We start from the raw sequence: 14,942 nt of genomic DNA, 5'->3' as shown, positions 1-14,942 counted from the left end.
CACTTGCCCTTGACTGAATGTTTTTTTTCCCCTTTTTCAAATCTCAACACTCCAATGCCATCTTTTTAAAACAAATCAGTCTCATATGCTTCCCCCCCTTGTGATTATCAGAAAACAAATTCACATCAAATAGCCCCAAAATTGTTTTAGACCCTCATTCTCTAACAATATTAAACGGCACACGTGACTCGTGATTCAGAATGGCTCATCTGTGGGGTCAGAAGAAATGAGCAATCCCTTTGTCCCCTAGCCGCCACCCCTGTTAAACTATTACCCATAAAAAGAGCCATACACTCCCAATGAGAGGGTGTGTCTTGCCTGGTGTAATAATGAGGGCTCTCCTCCTTGTCCCATTCCTTGGCCAATTGATTTTTGTCAGGAAAATTAATACAGTCTCTCTAAGGTTCTGGAGGTCAGCGGCAGACGGGCCTCGGCAGATGAGGGGCGGTGCTGGGCGAGGGGAAAGGCACCGGCAGCCGCAGGACCTCCAGAGCCTGCCTGATGAAACCTGCTGTGGGCTTGTTTTGAGGGCGGAGCGTGCCCCGGTTTATGATGTATTGTCTCTGTGTTGCTGTCAAACACACACCAAAATGCATCTCTTATGATTGTTGCCACTTGGGACGCCGCGATACCGAGCAAATATATAGGCCGGCTTATTGACTGCACTCACTCAGCGTCGGTTAGTGTTTGTTGCCCTTGTTTTGCATCGAATGCTCTTCGTTTGCCGTGTTGACAGCTGTTTGATGCGAAAGACAAATTTCCATTTAAATTAAATGGACAAAAAAACATAGTGTACTTCCTTCCTTCCTTTAAACTGCAGTCATTTACTGTGTTATTTGCCTGAGTGGTCTGAAGTAAACTTGATGAGCGGTTGAAACCTCTGTCTGACCCCCCAGAGGATATCCAAATGGTGTCTTATAAAGGTATAAAGCAAAGCATAACCATATTTCAGTGAGTAATGCTTTCCAAGCGGGAACTAATCTCACACAAAGGGTGCCCCAGTCCGCAGGGCCCAATGCACAAGTTCAAGCCACAATGGCGCCCTGTGTGCATCACTCCTTAGCTAATTACAGACTCATTAAAGAGCCCTCTAATTAGATTGGATGTTATGCTCTTTTAGTTAGATTCAGGCTCTTAATTTTAACTGCCTAATTACATTCCTTTGCTTTATAAGAAACCTCTTTTCAAAGCGCTCGTCGGCCAACTGGAAATTTTCTCAGTAGGCTACTGAGCTGCTTTGTCCTGAATCCTCTTCTCTCTGCTTCGAGTGAATATATCTTTGTATAAGTTGATGATATAAAGGATTTATGTGAGAAGTTTGTGGCCATAAACTTGTGACATGAATTTGTGAGCAAATGGGCATGAGAATCTATGAGAATGTAGCTGTGAACAGCTGATTGCATTTCTAAACATACAACTTGGCTGTTTCAACAGAACTGAATAGACATGGTGGTCGGTGGTCTGACCTTTTGCTGATTGAGAAGTGATCGTTTTCAAATCAGTCCAGTCATGCACACCTAGCTACATTCTGACCAATCCTACAGTTGTTTTTATTTTCATGTTTATTTCAATCACAAATTGGTCATATATTCCATTGGCAATAAAAAAAAGTCTTAAAAAGTCTTCAATTTAACTTGAAGAAACTTGCAGACACCCTGAGCTAATCATCACTGTCTTGTTAACACATCTGAGTTGCGCACTAGTTACCGTATCTAGGAGAAGCTAGCATTAGTAGTGGCTAGTTAACATCAGTATGTATAATTAGCCTACTGGCTAGTTGGCTAGGTACCCAGCTGTTTGTTCAGGTTAACTGAGCTGACTCGTCTCAAGCTACAAGGCGTAGTGCTTTGGAGTAGAGACTAGGGCTAATGGGGCTAGGGCTAAAGACAAGAGTTGGAGACTGGCGAACAAGACGTTTTGTTATACTGTACTGGTATAATGACAATAAATTGAATTGAATTGAATTGAATTGAACACCGTTTACTGTCACAGTAACCTACATTTGGAAACAAATGTAACTAATCAGACTGTTCACTTAGAACTTAGAACATTTCCAATACTGACCTGCACCAACACTGCAACAATCTTTTTCAGCTGTCTCTCTTTTCCAGCCTGGTTGTTATATATTTAACTTTTATTTGTGTACAGTCAATATTCTGCTGGATCTCCATGATGGCACCAGACAGGGTTGTTAAAGGAATAGTTTGGTATTTTGAACCATGGGCCCAAATAACATGTTTTCCGTCTTGATCCCTATTAGTAGAAACTAGAACTTCACTAGCTGCCTGCTCCGCCCGTCATTTTGCGAAATACGATGCTCACAGTATAATCATACTGCTATGGTATCTTGAAAAAATTGTAAAAAACCGAGCTTTCTGTCAATATTTGTGTTCTATTTGGATAGGAACTATTTATTCTCAAAGACGCACTACCTTTTAAGCCGGTGTATGCTTCCACAAGAGCCAGAGGAATCCAAAAATAACTGCTGACAGGAAGCTCGGTTTTTTACAATTTTTTCAAGATAACATACTGACACTGGTATGATTATACTGTGAGTGTCGTATTTTGCAAAATAACGTTTATCATAGTTTTCAAAGACTGTTGCATATGCCCCTAGGTTTCTATTGCAGTAGGGTTGGAGGGGGCCACCCGATGTTACCGGACAGGCGGAGCAGGCGGCTAGCGAAGTTCTAGTTTCTACTAATGTGGGTCATGATGGAAAACATGTTTATTTGGGCCCAGGGTTTAAAATACCAAACCTTTCCTTTAAGAGACTTGACTGCAAAGCCTCTATACAACCGGTTCTACACTTTAACCTTAACTATATACAGTCATATCTATAGACTTTGATTTGTACTCAGATTCAACAGCCGTACTGTATAACGTATTTTCTCCTCCACTTACACATCACCTAATTATATGCAATACAGTGCCACCTGGTCATCTGCTGAGCTCTCGGAGGCGCGACCCAGGAGACTTGTTGCGGACCTGCGTGGGCCCCACCAAATCCTCTTTTTCTTTCTTTCTGCGTTTCTGTGGGTGTTGCATTTACAGGAGAGCAGACGTCAGGTTGCTGCCACTCTTGCCCCTGGCACAGGACCTCTGCTCACTCCCGTCCTAAAGCTGTCTTTCAAGAGGGGCCGCGGAAAGGGCCGGATGCTGCGATTGTACGGATAAAAAGAAACATCTGCGTAAGAAAAGTCCCCCGTTGTTCACCCCCTTTTTTTTATTTATTATTATAATAATACAATAAGAGGGAAAAAACCCATGACATAATTTCTTGTTATCTAAGAAGCTGGGGCTGCATTTACATTTGCTTTTCATGCAGCGTCCATGTGCTCTTAGGGGCGATGCACTGGAGTATAACTAAGCTAGCATGGAGGATATCCAACCATTTAAATCAAGCCTCCGGGAATTTTACATAACACATCATTGGCAAGCATTGGTTTTTACATAAAGACAAAGAGGGCCACAAAGAGCCACCGGACGGGCGTCTTAGCCTGAGACGAGCCGCTGCGTGTGTTTTTGCAGACTCCTCTAAAGCTTCACGGTCCTGTGGTCACTGTTGTGCTCTGAGAACGCCTCTGCTCATACCCAGACAGAACGCCGGGAGAAAGCTGCTTATTTTTTTCATACATTGAGGGGGTGAAAAAATGATTTTCGTCAGCGCGACCTCAAAATTGAACCCGGGGTAACTTCTCCGCCCGCCGGTTCAGCAGCGCTCCCGAGCCTCCGGGCCCAAGGAGATCCGCCGCCGCTGATTGTCCCCGTGACGCTGGAAGCTGTCATACTTTATAAACGCTTCACGAGATGGCCCATGATCTAGACGATGTTGCCTCCGTTTAGGAAGAGTTGTGTTCGTACTAAGGGGGGAGGAAGGGCTCTTGATGCAGAGAAATGAGGACCATCCTGATAAATTCCTCTCACAAGTGACAAACTGATTCAGCTAAGATGCAGCAAACTAATATATTTCATTATGGGCCTCCGCAATAGAGCTGTATCTCATTGGGCAGCCAAGGATGCCACTTTGTCACTACAAGGCCACATGAGCTGGCCACAGGCAGCGTGGGACGGGGACAGAATCAAAGCTGCCTCCGGACATAAGCTGACTGATTACCTCGCCGACTGACATCACAGCTCTGACAGCCATCCCAGCATCCTTAGGGACAGTCGAGTTTGCTCAATACCCATTATCTGACATAGAAAGTTGATTATGTCACTGTAACACAGGTGTTGGTGTGTGTGCATGTGCGTGTGCATGCTCATGTGCTTTAAATCTACCAAAACTTATTACAGTGTAAAAAACAGGCAAGCCATAAAAGGCAAGTAAATCACTGCTGCACTCTCTCAATATAAGAAACTTTTCAAAGCCAAACTTCCTTACAGTCTTCATTCAACCACAGCAATCACTTAGAATGGCATTGCTTCCATTCTCTCCACAGCCTGTATGATCCTAATTCAATCTGTTCTATCACAAATGAGGCCACATGAATAGGCGCAATATTAAATCAGATAATAATATAGATTGATGAACAGTCCATGACAACATTAGTGGCCTCTCCAAAACGCAAAAAAAAAAAAAAAAATCAATGGGCCCGAAGACCTGTCATTTGCATGGGCCTCTCCCCCTAATGGGAATACTTTTACAGAGGGGGAATTACAAGTTGAAATATTCTTTTTGATTATTGGACATCCATAGCCAAATATGATTTACATTAATGAGCGTAAGTATATTAAAGGCATTTTATCCCCCAGCATCCGAAACAATTGAATAATGGCCCTGGCAGCCGCGCATTGGCCTGAGAAAACAGAGAGGAGGTAATGTCACTTTAATTACTAATGGATACTTCAATTGTTCAGACTTTGATTTTTCATTTTTGGGAACAATCTAATAAGGCAAATATTCATCATCTTCATATCCCTTTTAAAAAGATTATCTTGTTAAGCCCAGACAACATAGTTATTTAAAGAAAGTGGTTATTCACCATGTTGGCCTCTGCGATCAGCGGTTTATTTGAAGATAGCTTTCAAAGGATTATTTTTCCGTGAAGAAAGAAGAAAGGTCTTTTCATGGCTCATCGCAGATGTCTGTTAGAATTAGGGTTGAGAGGTTGACCTTGTTTGTGAGGCACAGACATTGTTTAATTTCCTTCAGAACTATAATTGTCCCAGATACTGCGCTTCTGTTTGTCATTGAATTAATGCTGCATCCTGTTTTAGTCCTCGCCGTGCTTGTGTCTTCATTAGATTGATGCATTGCCCAGTGTTTTGACCTAAGCTTTCTTATAAAGCTAAAGAGCAATCTTAACATAGCTGCGTGTAAATCATGGGGTTCGCTGACCTTAGCAGACTGTTGTAGTCGGCAGCAATTCAACAACTGCCAAACCATGAGACACTTGCATCAGAATAGTCCCTGACATTGCTCTCTAATAAGGTTAAGCCACTGGTTGTTACGCAATTAAGATCAGATATATAAAAGACATACAAGCTCCAGATGACCTCTTGATGCAGTGAAAATACACTGATACATATGAGTATGAGTGAAGACAAAGTGAAATAAAGCTTGTGACAGTTTCTTTGCACTTTTTTAAGCATTGCTGGTGCTGTGTGTTTTTAGGTTTTCATAATCGTTAAATATAGGGGGCTTTTATATAGCAAGAGCCCAATATAAGAATGGATCAGCCATGAATAAGCCGGCTGGCCTCATCTCCAGGTCGTAGGTGCACCTAGTTTTCATACATGTCCTAGGAAACTGTTGAGCCCACAGACTCACAATCACCATTGGCTACTACAGTGCTACCAGTGGTAAGCAACAAGCAAAATGTCCTTAAAACCTCACCATGGGTCCTTCACTATGCCCCATTTCATTTATTTTCACCATGAGTTTACCCAGACTGTGCTCTCCTGCCATGAATTAGGCCATTTTGCCAAGCCTCATTGAGAGGTCAACAGCAGTACAGGCCCCACAGGTGTAATCCCATTTACTTTGATCCCCTGTTTTTATGTCCTCGTTAAAACCTGCTGAAGTAGCAACATGGTATTAGTAAATATGCAGCTGGAATATATATGAGCATTAATCATTCTTTCCCTTTTTATTGAACAGGCCACGGCTACCTTACTGGAAATTGGGCACTGTGCAGAACTCATGTAGTGAATTGAATTCAGAATGTTAACCTTTTAATTGGGACCGGTGTGATGTACCTTCGGTTCAAGGATACAACAAGTATTTCATCAGAATGTGGAACATTAAAATGTGCAGAACCGCACGTCCTTCTTCCTGCTTTATCATAAGACGTATATTCAAACAGCCTCCTATGAAAATGGAAACGAGGTGCTATTACTGTGCGTATCGAACATTTTTAACAAAGTTATCAAACTCTTCCATCTGGATTATGCTGAAGAAGCCAATGATGTGGTCTAGAGCAAAAAAATAGAAAAAAAGACAAGGCATTTTAAAGAGGCTCTTTCAAAGTCTGAGTCATATCATGTATATACGCGTATTCACTTTTCTTTTCTTTTTTTGGTTGAATGTCATTGCCGTGATGGTTTTATTGCTTTAGACCCCTCCGCCGGGCAGGTTAGAGGAGCGACTGCACGACTGATGAGCGTGGCAGGAAATTGGCAGATGGAAGCATCCATTTCACCGCTAATTAGGGGGTCCAGCAGCCCGCCGACTGACAGGGTTCAACTGGGCAATGTAGTGCCTGCCAGCTCCCATCCCGTGCGCTTTATAAAACGCTCTTTAATTCCCCGGCACAATATCATTAACTTTGTAAGTGGATGAACACAATGGACAAGCAATTTAATTAACTTCTACCATTGAATGTTGGAGGGGAGACTAAATGAAATTAATGCACAATATTTCCTAGGGAGGCAGCCAACCTTGGGAGTGGGTCTGGATTGTTGGCAGGTCAGGCGCTGCCATAGGTTTGGCCAATTATGCCTTGTTTAGACCCATCCATAATATTTTCCTCAAAAGAAAATAAAATCAGTGGTTTTGAGATCAATCATGAGCGCATGTCGCTCCGCATTCTGGGAGATTTTAGAATAATGAAGAGGAAGCCCGGAAACGCTCTGCAGAAAGCCTGCAAAGTCTACAAAGATGAAATACAGGTACCATCCCAGATCCATGCAGCAGTGGGGTTTTATAATAAATAGACAATCGATAGTGGGTTGGATCTCCTTTTGGTTTGGGAAATATATACAGTGGGTTCCCTTTTGGTTTTGTTAACATTCGATCTTACGTTACACTAATTGCAAGCAATATTAGAGACATCATTTCAGTGTAAATTGAAAGGCCTCATTAAGCAATTCAAATTTCTAAGCTTCCCTGAAAACATTTCAATATTTTCCACACAATCCCAGTCACAATGAGGTCAGATGGTCTGCGAGTAAATCAGAATGGAGAATCAGCTGTGTCTGTTTAAATTGGCAGGAATCAATGTTAGTCCTGCTTTGTCATGTAAACCAATTTGCTCGCAGCGTTTGTCCGTCAGGTCCCTCGCGAAGGGGCGCGCTAAGGGAATAAGCTTATCTTAAATCTTAATTACCACGTAATAAACAGGTAAATTCAGGTTAGCCTGTTTCCTTTTATTGTATCTTTGAGTAGTCTCTTCCTTTCCTTTGCGCCCCCCCCCTACCTGTGCCCCCCTTGCCCTCCACCCCCCCCCCCCCCCACCACCCAGAGACAAGGGCTCCTTCAGGACATGACGGATGGCCCCAACACCCGGGCCGCTTTCAAATCAGAGGAAGTGACAGAAGAAGTTTTAATGAGAGTTTTGTCTGTGTATCCAGTCAGGCCTTCCAGGCAGCCGATGAATAATAGACACTGTGGCTCAATACTCTGAATACTCAATCAATGGCACTGGGAGAGGGCCTTGGCAAACACATATGGCAGCCCGGGGGTGGGCGGCGGGCCTGGGAGGGGTGGAAAATACTAAGGCTCCTCGATCTGTATCTGCGGGCTGAAAAAGCAAGCCGTCTCTATTGACGCCGCTCACTTGTCTTTTTTGCCGGGGTGTTTTCCTTGCCGGGGGGATGACAAACAGGCTGTTTGTGCAGTATTGGAGATCTGTGCGGAGAGGCTCCTGCGAAGGTGCTCAGTTAGCCCCGGATCCTGAATATCAAGTGGTCCCTCGCCGGGGGCGGGGGGGCCTGGAAGGCTGATCGCGATGGAGGCTCTTGAAATAGAAATGTACAAGCTCACATTCGGTAGCTGTAACTACACATAAGCCGCTGTTTCATTGTCTGTTGAAGGATTCATGTTTTACAGTTTGATTAAGAGTATGTTTAGATGTTGGGGAGGTATGGATACTGGTGTGTGTGGTGACTAATGAGCATATTATGTACCTATTAGTCAGAGCCCATGTCCGTGCCTCCTGCTGTAAGCTGCTGTGACATAGCATGTGTTCCTGATGTATGGAAACACCATGCCTTCATGACAACATATCTGATTGACCTTTTAGATAAGACTCTGTGTGTGTGTGTGTGTGCATGTACATGTGTCTCGTTGTTTGTTATGTTTGTGTTTCTGTGTGTGTGTGTGTGTGTGTGTGTGTGCATTGCTCCACTCGTGATTTGACAGATGAGGGGACTCCAGGGATTTCTGTGCAATGAGATATAAACTGGAAAGCAGCCCATTTGGTCTGTGCTGTCTAGAAGGCAAAATGCCATAGAAAACCCCGAGGAGATGTGCCTCTGAGCCGGCTGTAACAAGTCTAATAGCCTGCACCCACAGATAACCCCCATCACAGTGTAAATACCCCCTTGAAGGAAGGTTTGCAACTTGCCTGATTCATTTATGAATATGCACTATTGAGGCCGGAGGTGCTCAACTCAAAAGCCAAAGAAAGACAGTGAGGTGCAAAAAGAACACAATTAACTTGTTCCAGTTAGACGTCCTTGCTGATTTATAACTCATGTTGTGGAATTACTGTATGTTCTTCCCGGATAAAGATGCAGGTTATCCATTTTTGTGAGTGCACTGGCTATTGGACACGTGTGCTCATCACTCCGCTCCCACAAACTCATAAGCCGGCACTTTGCTAGTGGCTTGGGGGGACAGCAGAGCATTACCCTCTGAAGTTGCACAGTGACACTCTGATGACACCGGAGTGTGTGTGTGTCAGCTCTCCCGGGACCGGCCGCTCTCCCTTAGCGCAGATTGGAGGTGAGACCTTGCGCAAAAATTATTACTTTTATGTTTGCTTTATGGCTCATTTTTCACATTAAACGCAGGAAAATCTATCCGGAGGTCACCGAATCCCTGCTTCTCCCCCGGCAGAACTAATTTTTGCAGCCCCCGGTATCGATAAAGCATTCAGCGGAGCAAAGTATGCAGGCTATGTACTGCAGCTCTCAAGTCTCTATTTTCCACCAGCCAGTCTATTGGGACTTGTTCAGCCCGTATCTGCTGGGGTTTTGGAAATGTCAACTACACGCATGCACACACTCACACACACACACACACAGAGACACACACACACACACCAGAGAGGGGAGCACAGCCGCCTTTGTGTCAGCGTGTCCTTATCTGCGAGCGGCGCGGCCGATACGACGCGCGATAAGAGATAGCATTGCCAGAACGAGTCATAAAACCCCGGCTTTTATGGCGCGGTTATTGTCTTTCTGTCTACAATTACGGCGATTACTCATTTCCCCTCGCCTCCCCCCCGCGGCCCCTCACGGCGCACTTAATAGACTGCATTTTACTAATGGAAAATTAAGTAGCCGCCGTGGCAGTGGGGTTTATAAATATGTAAAATATACTTTTAATTATTTCAAGTGAATCTGGCAGCTAATCAATAAAGTGGGACGTGACAAACATACGCTTGACACAGGCCATTGTAAAGCTACTGGTAAAAGATAAGCACGGCCTGTCAGCGCAGTCCGGCCCTAATGAATATTTTGAGCCTGTCATGCGGGGAGACAAATGGATTAATTGCGCCCCGCTAATATAATAGGTTCTTCATGAAGAGTGCGGGGAGGGAGGCAGGAGGAGAGGAGAGCAGCGAGAGCGCAGCAGCTGCTAGGTTCTGAACCCTGACGTCAAATAAATATTTATTAGGGTTGAAGGTTAAGTAGATTTTTGCGATTACACAGATAGCCACTTAGGCACGGTTGTTTATCATTTATTTGAAAGTTGATTAATGGCGATTTGTTTGAAGTCATATTTTGGCTGTCTCGTTCGCTCGGGGGGGGCTTGTGGAGCGATCGGCGTCCACCGCAAGAGAGACAGTGGGATATATGGGGTTTCAATGGAGGTGTATGTGGGGTTTTTTTCGTATAGGATGGTGGTTGAAGAATCCCAAAGATCACAAATCAACTTTTCAGGTCAAACACAAATCCTATTCAGCAAGTAAAGAAAGGGCACCGTTTGAACTCATTCAGAATCCAAACACTGAATATTTCAAGTCTTCATTTAGATGGTTAGAAACAACTAATTAGGTGAGTCTGAAACTATGCAAAAAGGAAAGCGGTTGGCGTTTTTGGATTTTATTTAAATTTCTCTGAGGGTACTTGAACACAGCAATGAAGCATGCTGTTCGGAGAAATGCCAGTCCTGCAAAATTAATTTCTAACAGAGTGAAGTGTATCTTTTTTTTTTGTTTCACCCCGTCATATTTCATCGCCGTCTTTTTATCTGGTGCCCACTGAAACATTCACACAAACAACAGTTACTGTAGCGCGGCGGCACCGTTTTTTGACAAATTGCACAGTTTTTTTTTTTTTCCCCTCCATCACCCTGTTTTCCTATCCATCTCTGTCTCTCGGCCCGTCGTTGGCAGTTTAAGGTGAAAGAGAACATAAAGACAAGCGGGCGCAAATAAGCACAGGGGGCCCTTCCTGGAAGCCGTCCTCTCGCGGTGGGAAGTGGTGACCTTGAGTCCTGCCTTCGCCCGACGCCGTCCCCCCTCCCCACCCCCACCCTCTTGTCCTCCGTCAGAATGAAGGAGGGGAGGGAGGAGAGGGAGGGGAGCGCGGCGGGGGTTTTGGGTCACCAGCCGCTGTTCTCATCAATTAAATGTGCGACAGTGTTTTTTTGCCGTCGGCTTGAACTTATATGTCAAGGAGATGGGCAGGACCTCATGTTTGTGCTTTTGACAAATCAGCAAATGTTTAATCTCAAGATGTGCCGGCGCTCATAAATAATGCAGAGGGCCGGGCCGGGCCCAAACTCTCTCTTCCCAGCGTGTCGGAGAGAGGGGCGTCTGCACCCGGCCTCAATAGGGGAAAAACGCAGGAGGAAAAAACCCTCGAGACTGAAACCCTCCTCCTGGCTCGACCCTTTTCTTCGCCTGCTGTCTCCTCCTCCTTTTTGATCATATACCCCTCCATCCCCATGCCCTCCTCATCATTCTTTTACTGTACCTGAACACAGGAGTGTGTTCTTTTTCTGTCTTTCCTATGTTGTAACTTCGCCACCGTATTCTGTCTGTTCAGTCTACCATCCACCTCTCTCTCGGTCTCTCTCACTCATTTTCTCACTCCACTCACTTACGTTTTTAACTTGGTCACTCCATTCTTCCGACTGAAAGTCATTCACCTCCCTCTGCCTCTGTCTCTCTCTCCATTCTCTTTATGCCGTAATGTATGAGAGGGGGAGAAAGGAGAGAGTCGCAGTGCCAATGGCAGAATTATCCCAAAGCCAAAGGTCTGCTATCTCAAAGACACAGGGGATTGAGCTTGAGCTTTGCCTCCGTTTGCCCTAAATGTAAAGAGGGCAACAGAAAGCAGTGTAGTGGACTGTGAACCGCATCAAATCCCCCTCTGCACGATTCTCACTTCTTCCCACAGGGTTTGATTGGCTTGTCCACTGACTGGGAAAGTTTCCTGATTGTTCACTGGGAAAATTAAGATTTTAAGCCTATTGAAGTTGATCTCTGCTTCATTCAAAAGTCCATCTGAATGTGTCTTTTGAAAAGCCCAAATTGTTGATTCTCCACATTAGAAGACTCTGAGCCCGAGAGCAGGGCGCGCCGAGAGACTGTGTGGAGTGTACTGTACTGAGAGCACATTGCACCTGTTGTTGTGCAGTTGATGGTGTGTAGCGCCTGTGACTTCCCATTGAGCCGAGCTGTGGGAAGCGTGCTGCGGAGTGCGTTGGGGAGCGAGGCTGCGCGTCGTCTTTACTTTCAGTCCAGTGCATCAATCAAGCATTCTCACATCAGGCCAATTGCACACTCGAGACCGTGAAAAGCGGTATGTGCAGGGTTCCTACACGGGTGTGGAAAGTATGGAAAGATGTGGAAAACGAATTTGGTGCATTCCAGGTCTTGAAAAGTTTGGATATTGCACAAAAAAAGTGTGTAAAGTTTGGAAAAGTATGGAAAAACACTCCAATATACTACACATTTCTTGCAGTTTAGGTCCACTGTCATCTCACATACTATATTTGTTGTTGTGGAATATAATCTTCATCTAGAGTGATATGATGTAGCTAATAGGGGCTGGGCAATATGAATATTTGCATAAATCATACAAAAAGTCTCATACAGTCTCTTTTCTCTTGCAGGCACTAGGAAGTTGCTACTTCATCCATGAGTCTTTGAAAAACATCCACCAGTTTGATTTCAAAGGTGAGTACCTCCAACACACACACACACACACACACACACACCATCCCCACCTTCTTGAAATGAAATCCCCCCTTGTGCCCCCCCCACCCCCCGCATATCACACGCAACCATTTGCAGGCTATTCCCCCGCTTCCATCAAAACCAGAGCGCTAAGATTGGCTTTGAGGATAATGTAACGGGAGCGGGACAGAATGGTAATGCTTATTAATATTAGGATTTAATTCATAAGATTTCGGGCCCGCGGTAATGGTGTGCGGCGGGTTATTGGACAGTTACGGCGGTCTCATCAGCCCGCGGTGTCAGAGGGCCCCGGGGTCCAGCGGCCACGCTAATTAAAGAGGGGATATAGATGTGGAGGCGCCTCGCTTCCTATTACGCCCGAGTCAGCATTAGCACCAGTCACCCCCAGTGAAGGACAGGGCGAGGGGGGAGGGGGGGGTCGAGAGGGGAGAGGACCGTCCCCCCCCTTGTATACATACACTTTCACTTTCAGTTCCATCAATTTAAGATTCAGTCTTAAATCAGAATTACATAATGTACTGCACAGAACTTTGTTTGTTTTCCTTTATACATTGGATGCTCAATAAGAACTTTTTTATGGTCAGAGACTTTTGGTCTTGGGATTTTTTTGGGAAAATCCACTTCCTGAATTGATTAAAAGTGAATTGACCACAATTATCACACACACACACACACACACTTTCTCGACATGCCATTGGTACATGGTTTACACACACACACACACACAAGTACAGGCCTGATAAACTTTGAGCTCACATTGTTGCTGTCATTGTTGATCGGCCCCACTATGTTGAGGTTCTAAAATTAAATTCAGTAAATTCAGAATATGCTCCCTCACACTTGGCAAAGTAGGCCTACACTTGAATTGAATACATAATCTTGCACTCTTAAAAGCTGAAAATGTTACCTGTGATTTTGGTCTTTGTCAAAGATTCTACAAAGAATCTACATCTCTTACAAGAATCTCTCTTACAATGTGCTTACTAGAGAGTTAAGATGACCAGACTGTGTTAAAACTCTCCATAACCTTTTTCTGAGGATATTTTCAGGGATTCCAGCTAACTCAAATTCCCCCAACTAAACCAATCTTCCTGTGAGATCAAAGGCAGACATATTTAACCCCCCTACACACACACACACACACGCACACACACACAGTCACACACACACACACACATTTTGCCTGAATGGAGATGTTCCCCGTCCTGACCAGCAGGTGGGGCAGTTGCCTGAGGAAGGCGACGGGGGAGTCTGGGTCTCAATGCGCTCTAATAGCATTAGGAGATTCTGACTCGCACTCAGGGTCTCTCCAAAGATTAACCTTCTGTGTTTGTAATAATAAACCGTCTTTCTCCTTCTGTTTCTTTCTCCTCTCTCTCTCTCTCTCTCTCCCGCTCTCTCCCCCCTCTAGCCAAGAAATTCAAGAAGGTGGTGGGGAAGGAAACCTGCTCAGACACACTAGAAAGCACACCCATGCTGGAGAAGGAGAAGTTTCCACAGGACTACTTCCCAGAGGTGGGTGGTGTGATACAGACACTTCACTCACCAACTGACTGACAGACAGACTCTCTTACTGATTGGCTGCTTGTGTTGTCATCCGATGACAGCTTCCTGCTTAGACGCGGACTGATCTGGATTGACAGATATCACAGCGAAAGGTGGAAATCATCATGACACAAATTAACACACGGCCCTTGTAACTTGTACATGTCGGATAAATAGAGTTGCTGGATTGATATTTAGATATTCATAATACAGTTGGGGTATATTTTGCCCTTTTTACTACACAAATAATGTTATTGATTCAATTTAATGTTGCATATCTTCGATGAAAATCATTAGGACAGAATGAATCTGCAAATTATTTATACATTTTATACTTACTACAATACTTAATACATTTTAACCCATGGGTCTCTTTCAATTCCTTTTGACATCCACTATGCTGAAATGTACATAATGAAATGTACACTAATAGAATTTCCTTTTCTACTCTTCTATTGATTTTTCATAAGCGATTTCAGCTTCTATGTATCTTTCTTTTTCGGACTGATTTGAACACAGTCAAAAAAAATTCCGTTCGCGAAGCGGTGAAAGCCCTCGTTTTTTTGTGTCCCGCGGAACGATTTCCTCCGTGTTCAGTTTTTCGGTCCTGTCCCGCTGTCACGGGGGGGGGGGGGGAGCCGAGCGCCGAGCAGAGCTGTGCTGATATAGTAATAAAGAGCGCGACCGCCCGCGTGTCATCCCCGCACTCCCCACTCATCTGTCAACCATGCTCCGACGGCCACCTCCGCAAATATATGCAAAAGAGATGGATACGGCCCCTTCACACACTTCCCCCCA

General features: G+C 44.6%; 1 protein-coding gene across 2 annotated transcripts in view; it reads left to right on the top strand.

Moving 5' to 3' along the window:
* Positions 1–14,942, top strand: part of LOC139648481 (inositol polyphosphate-5-phosphatase A) — a 132,522-nt gene that overhangs the window by 61,464 nt on the left and 56,116 nt on the right. For both annotated transcript variants that reach the window (XM_071524618.1, XM_071524619.1), the window contains exons 5-6: positions 12,515–12,578; positions 14,011–14,114. In XM_071524618.1, the coding sequence (XP_071380719.1) occupies positions 12,515–12,578; positions 14,011–14,114 (168 nt within the window). The remainder of the gene's footprint in view (positions 1–12,514; positions 12,579–14,010; positions 14,115–14,942) is intronic.

Source organism: Centroberyx affinis, unplaced genomic scaffold (genome assembly GCF_046629955.1).
Source record: "Centroberyx affinis isolate AG114_WGS23_722 - 3 ecotype Tasmania unplaced genomic scaffold, CSIRO-AGI_Caff_v1 ptg001209l_1, whole genome shotgun sequence".
In the NCBI taxonomy this organism is placed as follows: Eukaryota; Metazoa; Chordata; class Actinopteri; order Beryciformes; family Berycidae; genus Centroberyx; species Centroberyx affinis.
This window is presented reverse-complemented; position numbering and strand designations above follow the sequence as displayed.